Below are 21,488 nucleotides of genomic sequence, written 5' to 3'. Positions count from 1 at the left end.
AGTCTTCTGAGGAAGGGGACCTAGGCCTACTTGAACCCCACCTGGGTCTTACTACTATCTCCCATCATCACCCAGTCCCACATTCTTTATCCACCCCCTCCCTGTGCTCATCTACCCTGACCTGGCCACACTCCCCCACGCTCCACCCAAACATTCCCAGTCAGAAAAAGAAAACATCAACCAAAATCAAAAATAGTGTTATTAATTCTGGTGTCTCCGAAGCATGGAAAAAAAAAAAAAAAAGAAAGAAAAAAAGAAACCACCCTTCCCACATTTCAGCCCCAGGTCCAGGCCAGGGGGCTGCCCCTGCAGGCAGTGCAGGCCGGGGGCCAAGTCAAATCAGTCCTGGCCACGGGCTCGAAGCGGGACCAGCCCATGGGTTTGGCTTTTGGGGCCTGGCTGGGAGGCTGCCTGCCTCAGTTTGGGGAGCCCAGGCCCTGGACTAGGGGTGAGAGATCAGGGGTCACGGTCAGAGGTCTGGGCCACTTAGTTCTGATACTCTGGCTAAGGCAGCCAGATGTCAGGGTTCAGATGTGGAAGCCAAAGCCCCTCAGTTCTGTGGTCCAGCAGAGAAGGCCAGAGCCCAGGGATCCAAGTTACTGAATCCTGGGGCTGGGATCCAGAGGGTACCAGGCCGCTCAGTACTGATGCTCCAGCAGGGGCTGGGCGGCCGGGCTCTCACGCTCCTCAGGAGGGGCAGGCCAGTCACCCAGGGTCCCAGTGGGTGTGCCACTTTCAGGAGCGCTTCTGTCCAAGCAAGGAATGTCCTGGGCTGCTCTGGGGGGTGAGGAGGCGTTGGCGCCGATATCCGGGCTGAGGCTGAGGTCTAGGGGCGCCTGAGGTGGGGAGAGAGGTCGGTGGAATAGCAGACCTGAGCAGGCCAGGACCCAACTCTTCCGCAGGACCCTTACCTGAGATTTGGGGGTTCCTCCTTTGGGGCTCCCTGAGGCTGGCTCCGCCTCAGATCCCGCTAGCCCCTTCCGGCCCCCCAGGCTCCACTTCCCACTGGGACCCTCAGAACTGAGGAGACCAGGGCCAGAGGGCCTTGAGGGCCGGGGACCCTCGGGTGCAGGGGAAGCAGGGGTTGGTCCAGGGAGCCGAGGGGGCGGCCACTGCAGCAGAGGAGGGGGGCGCCCGTCACCAGAGCCGCTCAGGGAAGGCCGAGGGCCCCAGCCTGGGCCGGGAGGGAGGGGTTGGTCGCCAGAGCCTGTGGAAGACAGATAAGAGAGGGTCGAGGTCGCAGCTAGGCTGTCCTCTCCCACTGGCTCCAGCCGGCCTCGCTAGCTCACCTGCTGTGTTCTCAGGTGTGGGCTGGGCCAGCGGGGGGTTATTGCTGAGGGAGGTCAAGGCGCCGCCTCCACCACAGTCTGAGTCGTCCACGTTCCCGCCGCTGTTGCAGCCGGCACCACAGCCCTTATGAAGCCTGGGATAGGGGTGGCAGGAAGGGACAGGTTGGAAGGGGGAGGGCCCAAGACCCCAGAGGCGCAGGTCCCCAGCTCTAGGACAAGCCAGCTAACGTTTCTGAGCCCCAGGACCCCGTCTCTAAGAGGTCTCGCCAGCTACTTTCCAGGGTCTTCTAAGAGGCATTATCAGATAGCTCTGAAGGCGAAAGGCCACCTTCAGCCGTGGGAGAGCGGCACAAAGGCGGGTCAGCTCTGGGACGGTGTCAGCTCTCGGGGCCCAGTCCTGGCTCCAGCACTTCCTCACCCGGAGCCCTAGGAGGAAGTCGCTTCACCTCGCTGAGCCTCTGCCTCCCACTCCAGGACCTCGGCCCCACCCAGGGCTCACCTCTCCCAGCTGCGCAGAAACCAGCGGGCAATGGAGCTCAGGCTGACGGGGCCGCCCCACAGGGCCCGCAGCTGGGGGTGGCTGCCGGCCAGCGAGGTGGTGAGGGGCGACACGTAGATGGGGTAGCCCAGCGGCTGGTCGCAGGAGGAATTGATCATGTTGCGGAGGGCCTGCTTGGCATTCTGGATGCTGCCACGTTCAGGGTTGCGGTTGCGCAGGAACACCAGCTCCTGCTGCTGCCCGGCCCACAGGCCCCGGACGCACTCGCGGTTCACCTGCCGGACGGACGGCGGCATAAGGGTCAGGGGGGCTGGCGCCAGGCAGGGGCGGGGCGGGGCGGGGCCCGCGCCCTCGGTCCCCACCTTGATGACCCGGAAGCTGAGGTGGCGCCGGTTGAGCATGATGATCTTGTACTCGTCTGAAGCGTCGTCCAGGACATGGCGCAGGGCCAGCAGCGAGGGCGTGTTGCTGAGGATGGCGCTGCGCCAGGCGGGGTCACCCTCGTGCGAGATGACCAGGCGCTCCTCGTTGGCGGCGATGGCGTCGTACAGAGCGGCCGGCTCCTCGTACTCGTCCGGGGACGTGAAGTGGTCCTGTGGGGCCAACAGGAGAGCTGGGTCAATGCCCCACCCCGCTCCGCTCCATCCCCCGACGCCCACCCTCCCCTGCACGCCTGTCCCCACCTGGTGGAGCTTGAGGGCCATGCGAACCCCGGGCGCCACCACGCGATGAAGCAGGTCCATGTCCGCGAAGACCCACTCATCCCGCGGGGAGGTGATGCGGAAGTCGCCCTTGAACAGGGCGTGAAGGCCGTAGAGAAAGGGCTCTAGGCTGGGGGAGAGAAGCAACAGGTGAGCATGAAGGTTCCGAGTTCTGGTGCTCCACTCCGGGACTCGAGCCCAGACCATGCCTCCAACAGGGCCTCTGTTTCCCCATCCCGACAAGGTCCAGCTCCGTCTCGGTCCCTCAAGGGGTGGTGGAGACCAGGAAAGGTCCAGAACTGGGCGGCGCCTTGCCCATGTGGCAAAGCCGCCCTGGAAGAAGGGCCGATGCGGTTCCTGGGGGCCGCTGGCCTGGAGCTCTTTGTGGAGGGAGTAGAGGGAAACATGGGAGGCCCAGCTGGCCCCAAGGCACCCACCTGGCAGACATGCTATGCGAGGCTGTCCCCAGGGCCCGTCGGCCCAGCACACACAGGCCGAAACACAGCGTGACCAGCGGCGAGTTCCAATCTTGGTCCACGGGCTGTGGCACAAGGACCCCGTCCCCAGAGCCCCACTCAGACCCAGGGCAGGGAAACGTGCAGTGGGGGCTCGGGCCCAGACCAAGGGAGGCTGAGAGCAAGAGGAACTGGGACAGGGGAGGGGGAACCGGGGTTGGGGGGCAGCCCCAGGGCAGTGTGGGCTGGACCTGGCTGCGGCGGGAGGCGCAGTACTGGATCCACTCGAGGTGCACCGCGCAGAAGGCAGGCAGTGAGAGGCCAGAGAGGCGAAGGTCATAGTCCTCGTCCACACTCAGAGAGAAGGTGGGGTCCGAGTCGGCGTAGCCTGGTGCCCTCACTGGCCGCAGGGCCGTGGCGATGCCCTCGTGGCTAAGCCATGCCTCCAGCTTCGGGGAACGGCTCACGTAGTAGATGATACTCTGCGAGGAGGGGCAGGCGTTAGGGCTGGGGCCAGAGACCACGGTTGCGCCCTGGCCGCAGGACAGAAAGCCCCAGGATGTGACCTAGGACTCCCACCTTGTGTCTCCTCTGAGCTCCCTGAAGGCACACAGGCCAGTCTGCTCCCCTCTCTGAGGCCAGGGAGGAGGAGTGGGAATGCGGCTGGGAAGCAAACCCCCCCTTACAGAGCAAGCCCTGGAGGGTCCTGTGACAAGCGCTCGCCTGCTTGCTTGAGAAGATCCCCCGTTGATAAGAGACCGAGGTGCAGAAAGACAGCAGACTTGCCTGAGGTGACACAACAGGGCAGACTGAGCTATGACTGGAGCCCCCAGCACCTTCCACACCATTACGCTGTGGGATGCGATCTCAGAGGCCTTGGAAGGTCAGGCTGAGGTAGTGGGGCTGCCTGCAGGCCAGAGGGGCCTGAGTGCCTGTGGGTCCCGGTCCCTCTAGGCAGCGGAGGTCTGAGAGCCACAGGGCGCTCCTCTCAGAAAAAAGGAAAGGCACAGTAACCTGTGCTCCGAGTCACAGGCTCCTGCATCTTTTAAGGGGATGCTGGCTGCTGCATAGGGCTTTGAGCCGATGGAGAAGAGCTTCTGGAAGGCAGATGGGCAGGGTGGATGGGCAGCGTGAGGTTGGCAGCTGGCAACCAGCAAGGTCACTGGGATTCCATGTGCCCACCCTGGGTGGGCCCCGTTCCCCAGGGATGGGGTGGCGAGTCCAGGGCTAGGGAGGGTGCCGCCACTGGCTCCAAGCACAGGGCACCCCGGCAGTAGGAGCAGGAACGTCTAGCAGGGTGGCTCTGGTGGGGTCTGCAGGCCCGAGAGGCTGCCACCCCACCCAGGCACTGCCCCTGGCAGCCCCAACACCCCCTTCCAAACTTGAGCCCACACTGTCCTTGGCAGAGCACCCCCAGGTTCCCCGGACACTGCCACCCCGCTCCGACTGTGCCGGCCTGTGAGGCGGCTATAGCCATGGCGAGTTAGCCTCCCCATGCAACGGTCAACTTGGCAGGGCTGGGGCTCATCTCAGCCTGCCAGCCTGGGCCAAGGTGTGCGGTGGTGTGCGGCCATGAGACGGCCATGTTGGCCTTGAGCTGGGCTTGCGGGAGGCAGCAGGGTGACCTGTGTAGGGGCACCTCTCCGACAGTGGGGGAGGAAGGTGGACAGAACCGTGACCTCTGGATGACCTGAGCCTGGGAATGTCCCTGTCTGGACCACAGTGTCTCTCTGGGTGAAGGTGAGGGGTGGGAGGCTCGCACACCCTTCCCTAGGAGTGGCTGGGGGGAGGGAAAATCGACAGAGAAATTCCAGCTTCTCTGACATATGCCACGATGGGGTGTCCGCAGAGGCAAGGGCACAGCCGGGAGGTGCAGAGGACCGCCTTCAAGAGAGCCTCAGGTGAGCAGGCTGCCCTGGACCCCGACGGGCCTCCCCCACCCCAAGGCCCTGCACAGGGAGCCCCAGGGCAGATGCTAAGAGGGCACGAGGGGCCCAGGAGGCACCCTCACCTTGCTGGAACAGTGCCCTTCCCCCGGGGGCCATCATTCCTGCCCTCTCGAGGCACTACAGGGATCCCTCCCCCTCAAGGGGACAAACTGAGGCACAACCAAAGAGGGGACATCCCAAAGGAGGCTTCCTAGAACCCAGTCCAGGGCTGCTGCTGGACCCCACACTGTGCCTCACAGCCCTCAACACCCCGTGCAGGGGCTTGGAGCGCCAACACGGACACAGGGAGGCCCAGGCCTGGATCTGAGCTCGGCTCTGCCACTTTCTCCTGATCCTGGGGCTGCAGGCTAATCGCTCAATCCTGCCAGTCAACTGCCAGAGCTGACAGCGGGTTGTCCCCTGGGGGGTGTGGTGGGCTTCACCCGCTCGGGAGCGGAGCCTGGCTCAGAGCCTGCCCCCCGGTAGCCACCAGCGCTTGGTGGCCGCTCCTGGGATCATCGTTTACCACCGTTAGCACTGTCGCCGCTCTGCAACGGGGTGGGGCCAGGTCCCAGTGGTCTAGGAGGCTGGCCTCTGCAGCCGCCCTCCCCAGGACCAGCAGCCCAGTGAGGGGATTCACGCACAGGCTGCCTGCCTGCCGCCAGGACTCACTGTCCAGGTGCATCTGCCAGAGGAGGGTGACAGCAAGCCCTGTTCTCCGCCCCAACCCCCAACACTACACCGTCAGAGGCACGCAAGCCACTGGGGCCCGTGGGGCCCGTTGTCCGGTGTTGAGTGGCATCTTGAAGGACGCTTAAAGCTCTCTAAGGCCTACGTTTCTCTTGGGGAAAATGGGTTCCCAACCATCCAGAAGGTGGCACTCGGGATGCTCCCGGTGAGCCGTCCAGGGACCCCTGCTGCCCAGCCCCCGCCGGGCATACCTTGACATAGTACGTGATGAGGATTTTGCGGAGATCAAACACCTGCAGCATGGAGGCCGCGTTGTTGTCACTGATGCTGTAGCCCTCCAGCACGTACTTGCTGGCCGTCACCTCCCAGGCCAGCCAGCGCTGCCCAAAGGCGGCGTTGAAGGACAGGACCCGCGGCAGGTGGCCGGGCTCACAGCAGCAGCAGCCCTCATCCTCCTCCACGCCCTCCGTGATGGCCTCTACCTCGCGCTGCTGGCAGTAGGTACCTGGGGGGTTGGGGGGGAGCAGCCAGTCAGGGGGCCACTGGGACTCCCTGCTTGCCTTCTCCCTGTTGAGAGCCCAGGCCTTAGCCACTCCCTGTCTGAGGATGCCGCGAACGGTTACTAGACACATGGATTAACAAACGAACCCTTCCTCCTCCAGACTCCCAGAGGCCATGGCAAAGACAAGCTCAGAGCAAAGTGACCTGCTCAGGTCCACGGTGCTCGTGAGCTGGGCCTCGAGCCCTTCTGTACCCTCAGAGGCCCCTTCCGAATCTGATGTCCAACACGTGCATGGCCCAGAGGGCAAAGACCTGGCTCGCTCACCAGGGGCTGTATGTAGCACCCAACCTGAGGCAAGCCTGAGACCAGAGAGCAGGCCGGGGGCAGCTGATGGGAGAGCCCAGAGCTCTGGGCCCACACTTCAGCCAGACCGGCCTATTGGGTCCCTGTGGACCCAAAGTCAGGACGGGGGCACGGCTTGGCTGAAGGAGGCCCTGCCACCTCAGCACTCAGACTGGGAAACCCAGGCCTCGGGAGGAAGGGTGCCTTGCCCCACCTCACCCTACAACCAGGGCAGGGCTGCACCAGAAGCCGGCCCTCCCGTGCTATGAAACGCAGCGGCCTGTGTCAGGCCCAGCCCCGCGGCTCACCCCGGAACTCGAGGCCACGCAGCTGGAAGGTGACAAGGCCATTGCCGACCTCGATGAGGTGCACCAGGGCGTTGAGGTAGTCAGAGGCCAGGACGAAGCAGTCACCGGGGCCGTAGTTGCCCCAGCGGCCCAGCACCAGGTCCCCACACAGCGTGTGCTGCAGCGAGCGCGTCAAGTGCTCATAGAAAATGGAGTTGAGGTTGTTGTCGTCAGCGCCTGAGGGGCAGACAGACACGTGGACAAAATGACAAGTAAGCGAGGCCCCCTCCCCAGGGAGGCACCACCCGAAAGGCCCCTGGATGGCCGAGAACACACCGGGGTTCCGATCCAGCTGCGTGACCAGGCGGGTGTTGGAATGATCCACACGTTTAGTGCTGTTCAGACAGAACGACAAACCCAGTCGGCCGACAGGCTCGGGGGAGGATTCCTGCCAGCCCACCACCACGTCCTCATGGCCCACAGCCCTGTTCTCTGGGCAGATGTCATGAGAGCCCCATTTCATAGGAGGCCGAGGCTCCAGGACATGAGGGGACAACCCCAGGACCCCACAGCCGGGACGCCCAGGGTGGGAGCCCGAGGCTTGGCCCAACTCAGATTTTGCCCTTATCAGATCAGCCCCCTGAAAGCGGCTGTGCCCCCCAGCTGCGGCCCTCTCTGTGCCCCACCCCGCCTGGGCCCCAAGCTCCCCTTCCTTCTGAGGCACCTCTGGACGACCCGCCTGCTCCCCCGACACTCACTTGTAGTCGCGCTCCCAGAACTTGAGGGGCCGCGCATAGGACATGATGAAGACGGCGCTGCCCAGCAGGGGGTTGAGTGGCGTGGAGAAGAGTGCTGAGAGCAGAGCTTGAACGAACAGCATGGCCGAGTCTGGGCACGGGTCAAGGAGGTGGCGGGCACGCAGGACCCCACCCTAGCCTCCCTTGCCACCCGCGGACTCCCATCAACCTGCCCCACGCACCCCCCTCCGGGCCGCCGCCCTCCCCACACGCCCCCCACTCCAGGTCACAGGCAGCAGGCTGGGTACGAGGCACGGCGAAGGGCTGGGCGAAGGCGTGGAAAGCAGAGCCCCAGGTGATCTGCCAGGGCGCAATGTAGGTGAGCACAAACCGCAGCTTATACAGCAGGTCCCACAGCTGGAGGGTTGGAGACGGCGAAAGGAAGAGACACACAGGTCACTCACAGAGGTGGGGTCGGCCAAGTACCCCATTCAGAGCCTCGGGGCTACCCCGGGGGCTGCCCGTGTGGGGGTCAAGCTCACCATGACTCCCAGCCCTTTCTCTCTGGACCTAGCTCAAAGTAGCCCATTGCCATTGGCAGACCCTCTAAGGAAGCATTAGTCGTTTGTGGGACAACCCTGAGAGCCTCCTATCTTGTCCCATTTCAGGACAAGATGGGAAAGTTCAGAAAAGGCAGGGCAGGACGACGACTTGCTCAAGCCATCCGTGAGTGATGAAACAGGGCCTTGACTGTGACACTGGAAGTCGAAACGGGCCCCGCCCTCAGAGGGGAGCACACTTCGGATCTCTACCATCCTGGACCAGACCAGAAACTAGACTAGAATGCCCACGTCCAAGAGAAAATGGCTCAGGCCCATGCTGGGGTCCCCTGGCAGGCACCACCACAGGCCTCCAGGACAGTGCCAGGGAAATGGTTCTGTTCAGTGATTCCCTGCACCCCTGAGCCCCTCATCAGGGGGTCCCACAGTCTGGCAGAGCAGTCTAGATCTGTCCAGGCCCCATGGGCCTCTGAAACTCAGCTCTTCACTGCTCCCCGAGGCCGTGGCTGGCAAAGGGGCAGAGCTCAGAGGCTGGTTTCCAGAGGCCAAGGCCAAGTCTTAACTACTTAACTCCCTAGTAACTGTCCACAAGGAAGGTGGTGAAGGGCCATGACTCCGAGACTGGGCAGCAAAGTCAGAGGGACCCGGATTCAAGTCCTGGCTAATCACCAGTTCTCCGGGGGACAGAAGGCAAGTGACTTTAGCGCTTTAAACCACAGCTTCCTCTCTGCCCCTGGGGGACCTGCTGCAGAGGCCCACAGCGGGGCGGACGTGGAGAAGCAGCTAGCGGGGCTGCAGACCCCCCGGGAAAGTTCTCCCCGAAGCCAACGCAGACAGGTTCTGCTCCCGCCGCCCAGCCTGCAGCACGGCCACCAACTCACCTTGCTGCAGAGCAGAGACATGAGGAAGTAGTCGAGCAAAAAGCCCTGGGAGAGGCGTGGGTAGTCAAAGTGGAAGAGCAGGACAGTGAAGGCCAAGGTCAGGTACTGCTGGGGTGGGCAGCAGAAGGCTGAGCGCAGCAGCTTCAGCCCAGCCACGGTCATCAGCAGCGCCCGGCAGCTGTGGGGAGGAGCAGGCATTACGTGGCAGATGGGACTCGGGGAGCGGCAGGGAAGGGGGCCCATCCCTCCCCAGCCCTGGCCTGGGCTCTACAGAGCCGGGCCCTGCTTTCCTGGGCAAGGGACGCTCGGTCTCTGCTCTCTAAAGGGGTCTCTCTTTTAAGACACATCTGAGAAACACATCTGTCTTCAAAGAGGCAACTGTCTTCAACAAAGGGCAGCAGGAGCTCGCTTGCTGGGGCAACTGAGGCAGGTTTCATTCCGTCTGTGGGCTTCAGTGTCTCACGGGTCCCATGGGAATGTGGACGGTGGGATGGTGGGGCTGGGGCAGTCCTCACTAGAGGCAGAACTTGTCTGGGTGGCTGACGACGGCATGGGCGTCCACCGTGAGGGCATTGAGCACCACTGCGGGGTAGATGAGGTACTTCTCGACGCACTGGAGGCTGGCGTACAGCTTCTCAAACCACATCACCTGCGCAGCGCCTGCGGCACAAGGCGGCACTGCTGACCGGCCACATTCCCCTCCCACTGCCAGGCCGGATGAGGTGTACGCCCAGAGGGAGGGCAAACCAGGGGACATGGCCTCTGGGCCCCCAGAAACTTTGTGGCAGCTCAAAGGAGGGTGATGAGGCCCAGGTAGGCCATTCTGGGTCTTAGGGCACATGCTTTGCCCATTCTGCCGTCTGGAAAAACAAACCAAATGAGGACATCGCAGGTGCCCACTGGAGGCTGGGTGAGGCCCACATCCACGGTGACCTCGAGCGGCAGCCCTTCATCACGGGTCACTGCCCCCTGGCTTGAGCTGACAGTAGCTACGTGGGAGCGCCAGCCAAGGGGGCAAACTCTTTATTGTGGACATAAAACGGGGCACGTGGAATTTCGGGCACCAAATCCAGGTGACGAAACAGAGGCTTAGAGAGGTTTGCATCGCACAGCCCAAATGAAAATCCGCCACGCAGACCTAGTCTGTGGGCAACCAATCAATCCTTTTGGACAAAAGATCCCTTTAGGGCCTTGGAATTCTACATCCTCCATCTCCCCAGCGAAAGCAGATGGGCAGAGGAAGGCAGGGTGGGTGGGGCGAGGGGCAAGCAGGGGCCAAGTCGGGGTGCAGCCAGTCAGCGGGGAGAGGACAGGCAGAGAGCACAGGCAGGGCTGCACAGGGGCCGTGCGGACAGGGCGGCTTGTGCCGAGGCTGCCCCCTGCTGGCACTAGGAGCGGAGAGGGCGGGAAGTCCCCAGGGCCTGGGGCAGGGAGGCAGGGGGGTCCGAGGGGCCCCAAGCCCGGGAAAGGCACTCACCGCGGACCTCGTACTGGCTGTACTCGGAGGGCTTCAGCACAGGCTGCGACAGGCAGAACCAGGGCAGCTGTTTGCGTAGCTGCGGCAGCAGGTAGTGCGTGAAGAAGCCCACGGCCCCGGCCAGCGCGTACAGCACGAAGCCCAGCACCGACTGCAAGAGGGACAGGCCAGAGGCTCAGCCCAGGCGAGCGGGCCAAGAAGCCCATGGGGCCGGGGCACGGGTGGGCCAGGGCAGAGAAGGACGAGGCCACGCCAGCCCGGCGCCCTCAGGCAGACGGAGAGCAAGGGGGCAGCCCAGGCCACACGAACCTTCAGGGCAATGAAGACGGTGCTGGCGCTGATGGCAAAGGTGAGCACGGCGATCACCACACACATCACCAGGTCAGAGTGCAGGACCTCACGCTGAAAGGCCGGGAGACACCAGCGTGGGTGCCTGCCACCCCGGGGCCGACCGCTCCCGGGTAGCCCTCCGCCCCAAGACCAGGACCCCAGGCGCCAGCCTCTCACCACCGACTGGCGCATCTTGTCTGGCAGGGGGTCCGGGGGCTCAGCCCGAGCCGTCTCCAAGCTCCGCTCCTCCAGCTCAGGGAAGAGCCTGCTCCGGATCAGGGACCTGGGGTGGGTGAGAAAAGGCAGAAGCCTGGGTCTGCGGGGGCCGCCCCTCCTCCTGCGGGCTCCAGGGTCAGCTGGTGACAGGCACATGCACAGACCCCCACCGCCAACCCTTGCCATGCACACTCACAAAAACACACACATGCGCACAGACAGGCACATGCAGGCACCCACCAGAGCACAGTGGGGTCACTGCTCTGACGGCTCAGGTGGTAGGACAGTGCCACCAGGAGGCCACAGAAGACCGAGAAGAGGACAGGGACGTGCTGCTCCGGCCAAGGAGTCTGGGGAGAGAACCCATGCTGGTCAAGGGAGGCAAGGGGAAGCATGGGGAGTGGGGGTGGGGGTCCCCCCATGGGAGAAGCCACTGCTGAGCCCAATTCACAGTCCCGTCCCAACGACCCCCCTGGGCCTCAGCATGCCCCCCACCCCATAGGTCATCCCTACCTTGATGGCCCCAAGGCAGAAGCCATAGAGCAGGGCAGCAGCCAGCAGGCTGCGGGAGAGGCTGAAGAGCGCTGTGAGCGGGCTGGTGGCAGCTGTGAGCAGAGAGACAGCAGGTAAAGCCCAGCTCCCACCCGCCGGGTGCTCTGATGCTCCTCAGCTCCCACGGGCTAACCTCCCTGGGACCCATCCCCAGTCCAGTGCGGTCCGCTCCCCAAGCCCTCAGAGGCCTTCGGAGCTTCTGACATTCTTGGGTTTAAGCCGTTTGCTTGTGGTGGGGAAGGGAAAGGAGACGGGCTCTTGGATTTCACCGCATAAACAGGGAGAAAGATCAGCAGAAGGCTGGAGCCACGCCCTAAACCACAGCCCCTCCGAGGCCCCATGCTCTCCCTACCCCCCAAGCTACCTATGGGCCCCCTACCTGTACCCCCAAAGCCGTGCATATCTATCTGCTCCAGCAGGTACATGAGGCAGGTGTTGACCTGGGGCAGGAGGCCCAGGAGGAAGACGAACGGGAAGCACAAGGTGAACACTGGCAGAGAGGGAGAGCAAAGGCCTGGTCAGTCAGCCTGCACACCGCCCCTTGGCCTGCCAGCCTCGGGGCCTCACTCCCCTGGGCCACAACACCGCCCCATCTCACCAGTGGCCACATCCCGGGCACAGAAGAAGAAGGAGGCGGAGAAGAGCGTGAGGCCGTACAGGGAGACGGGGGGGAAGGGCTGGGCTGAGCCCAGAGCATCCAGCAGCCAGATGAGGAGACAGCAGATGCAGAAGTAGACAGGCCGGCTGTATGCGATCACCCAGTTGTGGCCCTGGGGAGCGGGACAGCGAGGAGCCAGCTGTCCCCAGCTGACCATCCCGCACGCACGTGCACACACACGCATAACCTTGCCCTGCCCATGGCCCTGGAACCAAGATAGGAAGCCTGGCCCTAAGGGTAAGGGCAGCGGGACTGAAGATCTGAGGCCATAGAGGTGGTAAGGGAGCCCTGCCCCTCCCACAGCCCTCCACGCCTGTGTCAGCCCCTGCCCAGGGCCCACGCCCGAGCCTCGTGGGTAAAGGCACGGGTACTCACGTGCATGGGAGATGCGGCATCAGGCTGGACGCTCTGGAAGAGACAGGAGCCATGTTGGCAGTGAGAGCCGGAGCCCAAGGGAGGATGAGAGACCCCAGGCCCTGCTCAGTTCCACCACCGGACTACCCGGGCAGGACCTTACACCATTTGGAGTCTCAGTTCTTTCGTGGGCAAGATAGAGGGCGAACTACAGGGAGTCCTAAACACCGCCTCTGCTTGCAAGCTCATACCCCTCCACCTTGTGGGCATGGAGACGTCTGGAAAGAGGCGGGTGGGGGAAGGAAACCCAAAGAGCAAGGCCTGACCTTCAGCAGGGAATACTGGCAGGAAGCGATGACCAAGCAGAACTGGAAGACCCAGATATCCGTGAAGAAGCCCTTGAGCAGCAGCAGGTAGCCCAGGAAGGCGACGAGGCTGCTCAGGCCCACACCGAGGATGTTCTCCACCAGCCCCCGAGTCCTGGAGAGACAGCAGGGTCAGGACACACCCATCCCCTTCCCAGCTAGTGGGACGAAGGAAGGCGGCGTGGGAAGGAGGACAGGACCCAGCCACAAAGGCCCACGTCTGAGTCTGTGCCCAGGCCACCTCTTGTCCTCCAAATATGCGAACCTGTCCCTTTCAGGGACGAGGTGAGGAGCACCTGCTCCAGGAAGCTGCCCCATTGCTACCCTGCATCCCGATCTTTGCCCCTTCTAGACCCCAAGGCTCCAAGGGCCACCACCACAGGGCTTGCCTGTGTCTGGCTCACGCATGCCCGGTCAAGCACGCCGTGCTGTGCCCACAGGCGGTGCCGGACACATGCCGGCTGCAGGGCCGGGGGCCATCCAGAGCGTGGGAAGCCAGGCCACAGGTTCAAGACCCGAGCCATCCACGCAGACAAAAGAAGTCATCTGACTTTCCTCTCTGGCTTCCTGGGCCTCAGTTACCCCGAAAAAACCGGAAGGCTGACATAAGGGGTTTGTGAGCTCTTCTAGACCACAGAACTCAATTTCATCAGCTCTAACACCAAGCAAATAGAGACAGGCTGAGAACAGCCGGTTTGGAGCAGAGCTCTGGGGCAGGGAGTGCCTAGAGCACCACCCACCACCCACGCCTGGCCATGCCAGGAGGACCTACCTAGTCAAACCCCGCCGCGGACCCCAGCCCAAGGTGCCTTCAGGGACGCCACAATGGGCTCCCCACGGTTAGAGGCTCAGGAAGGCCTGGGAGCCATGTCAGATGGGCACTCACCGGTCCAGCAGGGCCAGGAGGGCCAGCCGCTCATAGCGCACAGACGTCCAGCGGCCAGGAAGCAGCCAGTACTTGTAGCTGTGCTGGGCCCGAGGAGGCGCCTCCTCCATCAGCGTCTGCTCCTGGGATTCGTGCAGGGAGTCCTGGTCCAGCAGGTCAAACTGCGGTCCCCACAGCCGCAGCCATCAGCCCCTCACCCCCCAACACAGCCCATCACAACCACTCCCCTGCCCAGCGCACACTGACTGGTCTGCTGTCTCCTCTGGCGCAGAAGGCCCCGCAATCTAGTGGCCCTGCGGCCTGTCCTGCGACTCCATCACAAAGGCACGCTCGTCTCTCCAGGTCCCTGGGACATGCCTCAGTGGCTGCTGAGGGCCGGAGTCTCTCCTCCCTCCTCTTCCTGGATTCAGTGAAGTCCACCCTGCCCTCTGAGACCCAGTACAAATCCTACCATCCTGTGATGACGAAGCCATCGGGGGTCACTCTGACCACCCCAGCCTGGAGCACAGAGCCCCGGCCCTGACGACAGGCCTGGGTGCCAGGGGCCATGCTGTGAGACCCTAGGCAAGCTACTTAATCTCGGGATTTCTTGTGCCCACAAATACTCAGGAGGCAAGCTATGGGTCTGGTGCTCTGCTGGGCTTTGGGGATCCCATGCAGAGCTGGATGTGGCCATCAGCGGTGTCAGGACCGTGGTGTCCCTCCTGTGTGACCACTAAGGAAAATAAATGCATCAGGAAAGAACACGTGGGGCTTCTGGGCACTGCATGTGCTCTATGACCCTAAGCATTAGACGTGTGGGTGCCCTTTTACCACCGCTCTTTAAGTTCTGAGTTTGTCTTTTATGCATCCTTAACACGTCTGCTATTACTACACTGACCGTGTAATTTATGATCCAAACCGGGACACTTTCAGGAGCGAAACGGGACATTACAGTAAGGAGCAGGGACAGAGCGCCCTGAGCCATGCCCCATGCCTGGGCCCAGCACAGGGAGTGGCAGGCCTCGGCCAAGTAAGCTGCGCTGCCTCTTCGGCGGGTTTCCCTGCAGAGACCCGCCGACCCAGCTCCCTGCGGGCCCCTCCAAGATAAAGAGAATACCCCAGACGCACTTGTTGAATAAGCAAACGAACGACTTCTTGAGCCACAGAGATCCAGAGCCTGCACACCCATGGCCAGCTGTCAAAGGTCAGGATGGACACCGAGGGCCCCCAGAGCACTCACTTGAACAGCCTGTCCCTCTTGGTACTGGGGCAAGTGCTTGCGAGCCGCCTGCCTGCCCCCACCACTGCCCCTCCTGCAGGTCCTTCCCCGACCACTGGCTCCTCACCTCTGGGATCTCCAGGGGCACGCGGCGCACCTGCATACCCTGCAGGACCACAGGTCTCGGCTGCAGCAGGTTCAGGCCGCCTGCCGCCTCCGGGACATCGGCCGAGTGGAAGCTGGAGGAATGCGAGTGGCGGTCCCTGTGGGAACAGCAGCCATGAAGAAAGACGGGGGCCACCGGAGAGCCCCGGGACGCGGTGGGATTAAGGCCAAAGCCAGGTCATAACTGGGGACCTCCGGGGGCTGCTCAGATACCCAAAAGGAGGGGCGCCTGGGTGGCTCAGTGGGTTAAGCCGCTGCCTTCGGCTCGGGTCATGATCTCAGGGTCCTGGGATCAAGCCCCATGTCGGACTCTCTGCTCAGCAGGGAGCCTGCTTCCTCCTCTCTCTCTCTGCCTGCCTCTCTGTCTACTTGTGATCTCTCTCTCTGTCAAATAAAAAAAAAAAAAAAAAAAAAAAAAAAAAAAGAAAAGATACCCAAAAGGAGCACCGCACCGAGGATCCAGAGGAAGCAAAGGGCAGCAGTGCCTCCCTCCCAGACCGTGGGCTTCCTGGCAGCCTCCTGCCCAGAAACGCCACGTTACTGCAGTGTCACAGGATCCCCGCAGGCCTGCCCTTCACTGCTCCCCACTCTCTTCTCCTAGAGGTTCTGAGCTGCCGCTGCCCCAACACAGCGCAGAGAGAAAATGCCCAGAAACAGCAAACCCACCAGGCTACAGGCCAGGAGAGCCCCAGCCAGGAGACTCACCAAGCTCCGTTAGCTGCCTGCTCCCCCTGCTGTCCCACAGGGTTCTCGTAGCCGCCCCCAGCGAGGCCGAAGGTGTAGGAACGCCGCACACCTGGGCCCAGGGACACAAGGCAGCATGTCAGGGACAGGGGCACCAAAGCCCGACCCACATGAACCGCCCAGTGAGACGTTCCCCTGGACGGCAGCCCAGCAGCCCCCAGGAAACCACGAGCTGGAGAAGAGAGGGCCTGCAGGTCAGCCCGCCCCGGGCTCCGGTCCCGGTTCTGCCACTGGCTCAGCTGGGACTTCAGGCAGTGCCTTGGTTTCCTCACAAGCAGAGCAGGGATAACGAAGCCACCCACGTCTCAGAGAAACTGCGAGTTTGGTGGCGGGCAGCACGGGGAGAGCAGTCACCACGGGGGCTGAGCAGGTGGTCCGTGGCCAACAGAGCGAGCACTGCCGCGGGGATGACGAAGACCCTCGGCAGGAGAGAAGGGGGGGTGGCGGGCCACAGAGGCCAGGCCACTGGACACAGGGAGGGGCTCACCACTCTCATCGTAGAAGTAGTGCACGGCCCCCTCGGACGTGTCGTCGAAGGTGCAGGCCTCGTGCACGGTGGCGCCGGCCCGCGTGAGCAGCAGTGAGGAGGCGAAGTGCAGGGCTGAGGGCAGCGTCAGCGCCCGGGAGTGAGAGGCGGCGCGGCTGCGCTGAGCCTCCTGCAGGCTGCTGAGGAAGGTATAGCCCACAGGTCAGCGCCACTCAGAGCCACGGACCCCCACCACCCCTCCAGCCACCTGGCAGGCGCTCACCTGGGCGGTGAGCCCATGACAGAGGCTGGAGGGGTGGGGTTGCTGCCCGCGTTGTGGCGTCTGCGGATCGCCTGAGTCCGCCGCACGCTGCTCGTGCGGTCCCGCTTGCCAGTCTCGTCAGCCGCTGCCCAGAGAGACCCCCCCCCCACCCGTGCGTGAGCCACAGAGGCGTAGACACAGCCTCGGACATGGGTAGGGACGGGGGGGGGGGGCAGCAGCCCCTGCCCAGAACTACAGGTCAGGCCTCATCCAAGTGTGTCCTGCCTCTGGGGCCCAGCCAGGTCACCTAACCACTTGTGCCTCGGTTTCCACATTTGGAAGTCAGGACACGATGAATGTGGATGCCGAGAGCCCTCAATGGGCAGGGGCAGGGGCTAACCGCAGGACCTGGAGCCGGGGGTCTGCGATCTCCCAGCCCTGCTCATCTGAAGGCTTCAGCAGACGGCACTCCCTCGCTCAGTCCTCATCTACGCGCTGCCTGAGACAGAGGCCGAGCTGACCCTGACCAGCTCCACTCCAGCCTGGGCTCTGTCCAAACGCAAGCCCATACCCAGCTCACCTCCCCGCGCCCCCCAGCAGAGCGGGCACTCACCTCCCCCAACAGCACCTTCCTCTTGTAGCTCCCCCCGCCAGCCGGGCTGGTTGGCAGCGGGTCCCCTGTGGGCCTCAGCAGGCAGCAGAGCAGGCTCTCCAGAAGCCAGCGCCACCCCCGCCTGGGCCTCCAGCTCCGCTTTGGAGCCAGCCAGGGGGGCCCTGAGGACATCACCCCCTGCCCCATCCATGCTCAGCACACGGGCATGCGTTTTGGCGCTGGCGGTACTAGGCGTCCGCTGGGTCCCATAGGGCCGCTTGGGGGGCACAGCAGCCCCCTCCTCAGCCCCATGGGGGGCCCGTCGCTTCCGGGGTCCCCCGGCTGCCCCACGGGAGCTCTCGGGGGAATAACAAGAAGTGGAAGAAGAGCTGTCAGTACTATAGCGGCGCTGAGACCGGAGGCTGGAGGCTGGGCTCAGTTCGCTGCCCTCGCTGGTGTCTTCGTCCTCAAAGAAGCCCCCGCCTTCAAGCAGGGGCCGCCGAGGGGCACGGCCAGGTGGGGAGTGTCTTCGCACGGGGGGCCGCCGTTTGGTGGGCCGCAGCAAGGCCAAGTCCTTGGGCCGCACAACCAGGAGTGGCTCAGCTGGACCCGGTGGCGTCCCTGCGCCTATGACTGTGTCAAAGGAACGCAGCGTGTCATCGGAGGGGACCCCGGCATCTGGTGATGCGGGCAGCTCAGCCTCGGAGGGTGGGTCTGTGTCACTGCCCTCAGGGGCGTGGCCACCGGGGGGGCTGTCCAGATGGGTTGAGTTCGTCTTCTCGCTCTTGAAGCTGCTCAACGTCTCCCTATCGGTGCCACTGAAGCAGGAATCCGAGGAGCCTGCTTTCTGGGGCATGGGCTCACCCGAACCCCGCCGGTCCAGGGGCTGGTAGCCACCTGCTCCCCGGCGTTGTTCCCGTCGACTGCTGGTCCTCACCAGGGCCCGCTCAGGCCGGGTCAGGGTCAGGAAGCTCTTGCTCAGCTCCTGGCTGAGGCTCCCCTTCAGAAGGGGGCTCATGGGAGTGTCGGCCACACTGCTCCCACTCCAGGGGGCTCCATCCCCGGCCAAGGGAGAACGATCTGAAGAGTCTGTGCTGGGGAGAGAGGGGTCTGGGGCAGCCCCCGGGGGTGTCTGAGGAAGGTCTCCAACTATCAGAGAAAAGGAAGACAAAATGAGGAAAAGGCATGCTGCAAAAGGAACTAGCCACTAAGGGGGTCCTGTGGCCACCGCTTCCCCAGAGCCCAGTTGCAGCAGGACCATGAGAAGGCCCCATTCTGAAGGCCAAAGAGAGCTCTGGAGAAGCAACAGTTGGGGTGACTCAAAAACAAGATAGCCCATCCTCCCCCTTGGCCTCCGCCAGAGCATGCCCACTCACTCAGCTTCTCCTGTGAGCTTAACTTCAGCATCTCTCGATCCGCCGAGGTCACGATCACATTGTTGCTGCCCTGTTCCCGCACCAGCTCCTTGATGTCTGCAACCACAACCCCACAGGTGTCAGCAGGACTTCAAGACACCAAGGTGCCATCTCGTTCCACGCCGCCAAATTCAGACCTGAGCAGCAGCCACCTACCTCTGAGGGGACCAGAGTCCTCCATCCGGGGCAGCAGCTCCTGAGCAGACAAAGAGAGAAGTGAAAGAACAAGCTGGATAAGAAGTAGCCTCAGGACATACCCCCATGGGGATGGGCTCTCAGGAGAGGAGTGGGACAAGCTGAGGGTAGGAAGCACTCACCGAAACCTGGTTGAAGCCAAACACAGAATGCTGGGAGCTACAGCGAACCGGAGGCGTGGAACTCACTTTCCGAAACACTGTCATCTCCACTCCCGGGTCCCTAGCAGGGGAGAAAAGCGCCAGCTTTCAGCTAACCTCCCCCTCCCTTTAGGTCCTACTTCCTCCGCTATACCCAGCACTCCTCTCTTCTCAAGGGTCCTGTGGGGCTGACCACAGAACAGGGGCTCATCTGCTCCTGAAGCCAACGTCCCCAAGGCGCCGATGCTTAAGCCCAGGCACCAAGACCCCTTAGTTCCCCACACGGCCCCTCCCCCACTCACCTGGGCAGACTGCTGTCCCCCTGTACAGGCTCCTCCTCTGGCTCCCCCATGGTCGAGTTGCGCTTCTCCACAATCTCACCCTGATCGAACATGGCATGTAGCCGATAGTTCACAGTCTTGATGGTAGTGAAGATGACAGCCACCACGAGGCAGTACACGCCGGCCACCATCAAGCTGGGGGGCAGGACCTGGAGGCGGCACTGAGTCAGGTTCTCCTCACACAGCCCTGTCCCCATGGGATAGACCTACTGCCACAGTCACAGACAGCATTAACAAATTCACAAGACCTCCTCACCCGTCCCTTGCAACTGATCCAAACACCCTGTCAGGGGGTTCTATCCTCTCACTGAAGAGAAATCTAGTGAGAGGCTCAAGGTCATCCAGCCCAATTAAAGGATAGTCTGGTCGCTCCTCCATATACCCCCAAACTCTGCAGTGAGTCCTTTCTCCACCCCCAAGCCTACAAGACATAGCCCCGAATCCCTGCCAGTTCGGCACCCCTCCGTGACACCTGCCCTCCCTTTCCCCGGCGGGAGTTACAGGTGGCGGCAGCATCTCACCATGTACAGCAAGAAGGGAAAGGTGAGCAGGAAGATCCAGACGTAAAGGTGGAAGCAGTTGGAGAAGGTGCTCTGGTGCGGGTCGAAGAACCAACCGCCGGTGAGCGAGGCCCACACCCCCTGGCGCAGGATCTGCAATACCTGCGACCCCATGGCCCCGCCGCTGCTGCGCGCGCCCCCCTCCCGGGACCCTCATGGGGGCGGCCGCCGGCCCATGCCCCGTCTGGCGCCCGAGGGCCCCGGGGCCCGGCCTCGCGCTCACGCCATGGCCTCCCCTAGCCGGGGAGAGGGGTCGGCCGGGCGACGGGGCGGGCAGGGGGCGGGGCCGACCCGGGCAGTCAGCGGTGCGAGGCCTGGACGCGGGGGTGGAGCCTCATCAGGGGCGGGGTCCAGGCCCCCACCCCTGGCCCAGAACTGCTCCGAGGGGCCAAGCCGGTAGGCGGGCGCGGGGCACGGGCCGGACACCCGTCGGCGGCATTCAGAGTTGGGCGTGGGGTGGGTGCTCCGCGGGTGCAGGCGACGGCTCCCTCGGCTACGGCCCAGGGAGAGCCCCGGGACCCTGAGGTCCACTTCCGGGGTTACAGGTCACTCGCTTCGGTCTCCGCGCTCGCCCGGCTACTGCGGGACCCGGCCCAAGGGGAAGGCCGGAAGGAGCAGCGAGCCGCCAGCCAGAGGTGGCGCATGCGCCCGACGAGCCTAGTTGAAACCCGGAAAAGGAAAACTTGAAGGCATGAAACCCGACGCACGCGCAGGAAGGTGGTGGAGCGCTAAAACGCCGGGGAACCCTTTGGGCGTGCGCAGAGTGGTAGCGCTGGGGCGCATGCCTACACTTAGGCGTTGTCAATCCCGTTGACACCACTGGGCAGAACCGAAGGGATAGTTGAGTGGCCACTGGGTAATGGCGGAATTAATTGGCACAAGACACTCCCTGTGAGTTACAGGAGGCGGGAAGAGGTTGGAGGCGTGGACTTCCCAGGGCTACAGCGACAGTTCGCCACCGAAGCAAGCCCCTTTAGGCCCGCCCCTTTTAGTGCCGGACCTCAAACCTGCACTCTCGCCCCGATCGGCCTCTACTTCCGGGTCAGAGCTCAGACTTAGCGTGTAGAAAGCAACCCTCCAGAACAGGCATGAATAATAGAAATAGGATAACGTCGCTTTTCTTAAAGTGACAGGCTCTAGGCAATGGGGGTGGAGGGTTCAATCCAGCGGTTGTGAGGGCGACTTAGCCGTTCTGAATCCAACCATTGGGCGAAGTTCAGGTCGACAGTCTCAGGTTTCCGCCCACTTGGTAAGGGGCCTGAAGAAGTGGATTATTTCCCAGGTGAGGGGAAGAGGATGGGCTTAGACAACCCGTTCCTAAAGCTTGAGATGCAGCCAGTTCCGTCTTCCAATCTTGCCCACTCCCAACCCAAGGAGCTTCTGGTCCCTGTGTCAGCTATGAAGGGAAGGAGGCGAAGAGATGAGTCACTCAGACCTGCAACTTCGGAGCCAAGACTAGACTCACTCCCAAGCCAGATTCTTTACCTCGTTTTGCTGATGTGGATGCAGAGGGGACGGCCTGTCCTTAGCAAAGACCAACCTTGACCCTGAACCTTCAGCGATGGGCATTTGGGGATACCCATCCCCTCCCGCCCTTCATTGCCCGCCTACCCGGGAACTGCCGGGACCAGCGCCGGCAGCCTCTGGGAGGGGAGCAGTGCTACCCGCCCGCGTCATCTGATGCTGTTTCCTGCAGGA

General features: G+C 63.1%; 1 protein-coding gene across 5 annotated transcripts; it reads right to left on the bottom strand.

Annotated features, from left to right (window-relative positions):
• Positions 1–181: 181 nt before the first annotated feature.
• Positions 182–21,419, bottom strand: PCNX3 (pecanex 3). 5 transcript variants are annotated; one of them, XM_047691768.1, is made up of 36 exons: positions 21,276–21,419; positions 19,752–21,186; positions 19,192–19,379; positions 18,872–18,971; positions 18,711–18,750; positions 18,516–18,611; positions 17,161–18,288; positions 16,569–16,692; positions 16,307–16,485; positions 15,781–15,871; positions 15,038–15,173; positions 13,710–13,870; positions 12,785–12,938; positions 12,480–12,512; positions 12,045–12,216; positions 11,826–11,936; positions 11,408–11,499; positions 11,135–11,244; positions 10,856–10,961; positions 10,658–10,750; positions 10,349–10,499; positions 9,387–9,531; positions 8,872–9,049; positions 7,739–7,847; positions 7,452–7,581; positions 7,030–7,088; positions 6,715–6,930; positions 5,814–6,067; positions 3,196–3,426; positions 2,927–3,030; positions 2,472–2,619; positions 2,151–2,381; positions 1,789–2,063; positions 1,290–1,423; positions 912–1,207; positions 182–836 (listed from the first exon to the last, which is right to left on the bottom strand). In XM_047691768.1, the coding sequence occupies exons 2-36, from the start codon at positions 19,902–19,904 to the stop codon at positions 639–641; spliced, it is 6,126 nt and encodes a 2,041-aa protein (XP_047547724.1). In that variant the 5' UTR covers positions 19,905–21,186; positions 21,276–21,419; the 3' UTR covers positions 182–638. The 5 variants fall into 5 exon arrangements, with proteins under 5 accessions (XP_047547724.1, XP_047547728.1, XP_047547729.1 ...); XM_047691772.1 differs by having other exon boundaries at positions 13,710–13,852; XM_047691773.1 differs by having other exon boundaries at positions 13,710–13,831.
• Between the last annotated feature and the right edge of the window lie 69 nt (positions 21,420–21,488).

This window comes from Lutra lutra, chromosome 10 (genome assembly GCF_902655055.1).
Source record: "Lutra lutra chromosome 10, mLutLut1.2, whole genome shotgun sequence".
Classification (NCBI taxonomy): Eukaryota; Metazoa; Chordata; class Mammalia; order Carnivora; family Mustelidae; genus Lutra; species Lutra lutra.
The sequence above is the reverse complement of the archived record's forward strand: the minus strand, read 5'-3'. Positions and strand labels throughout refer to the sequence as shown.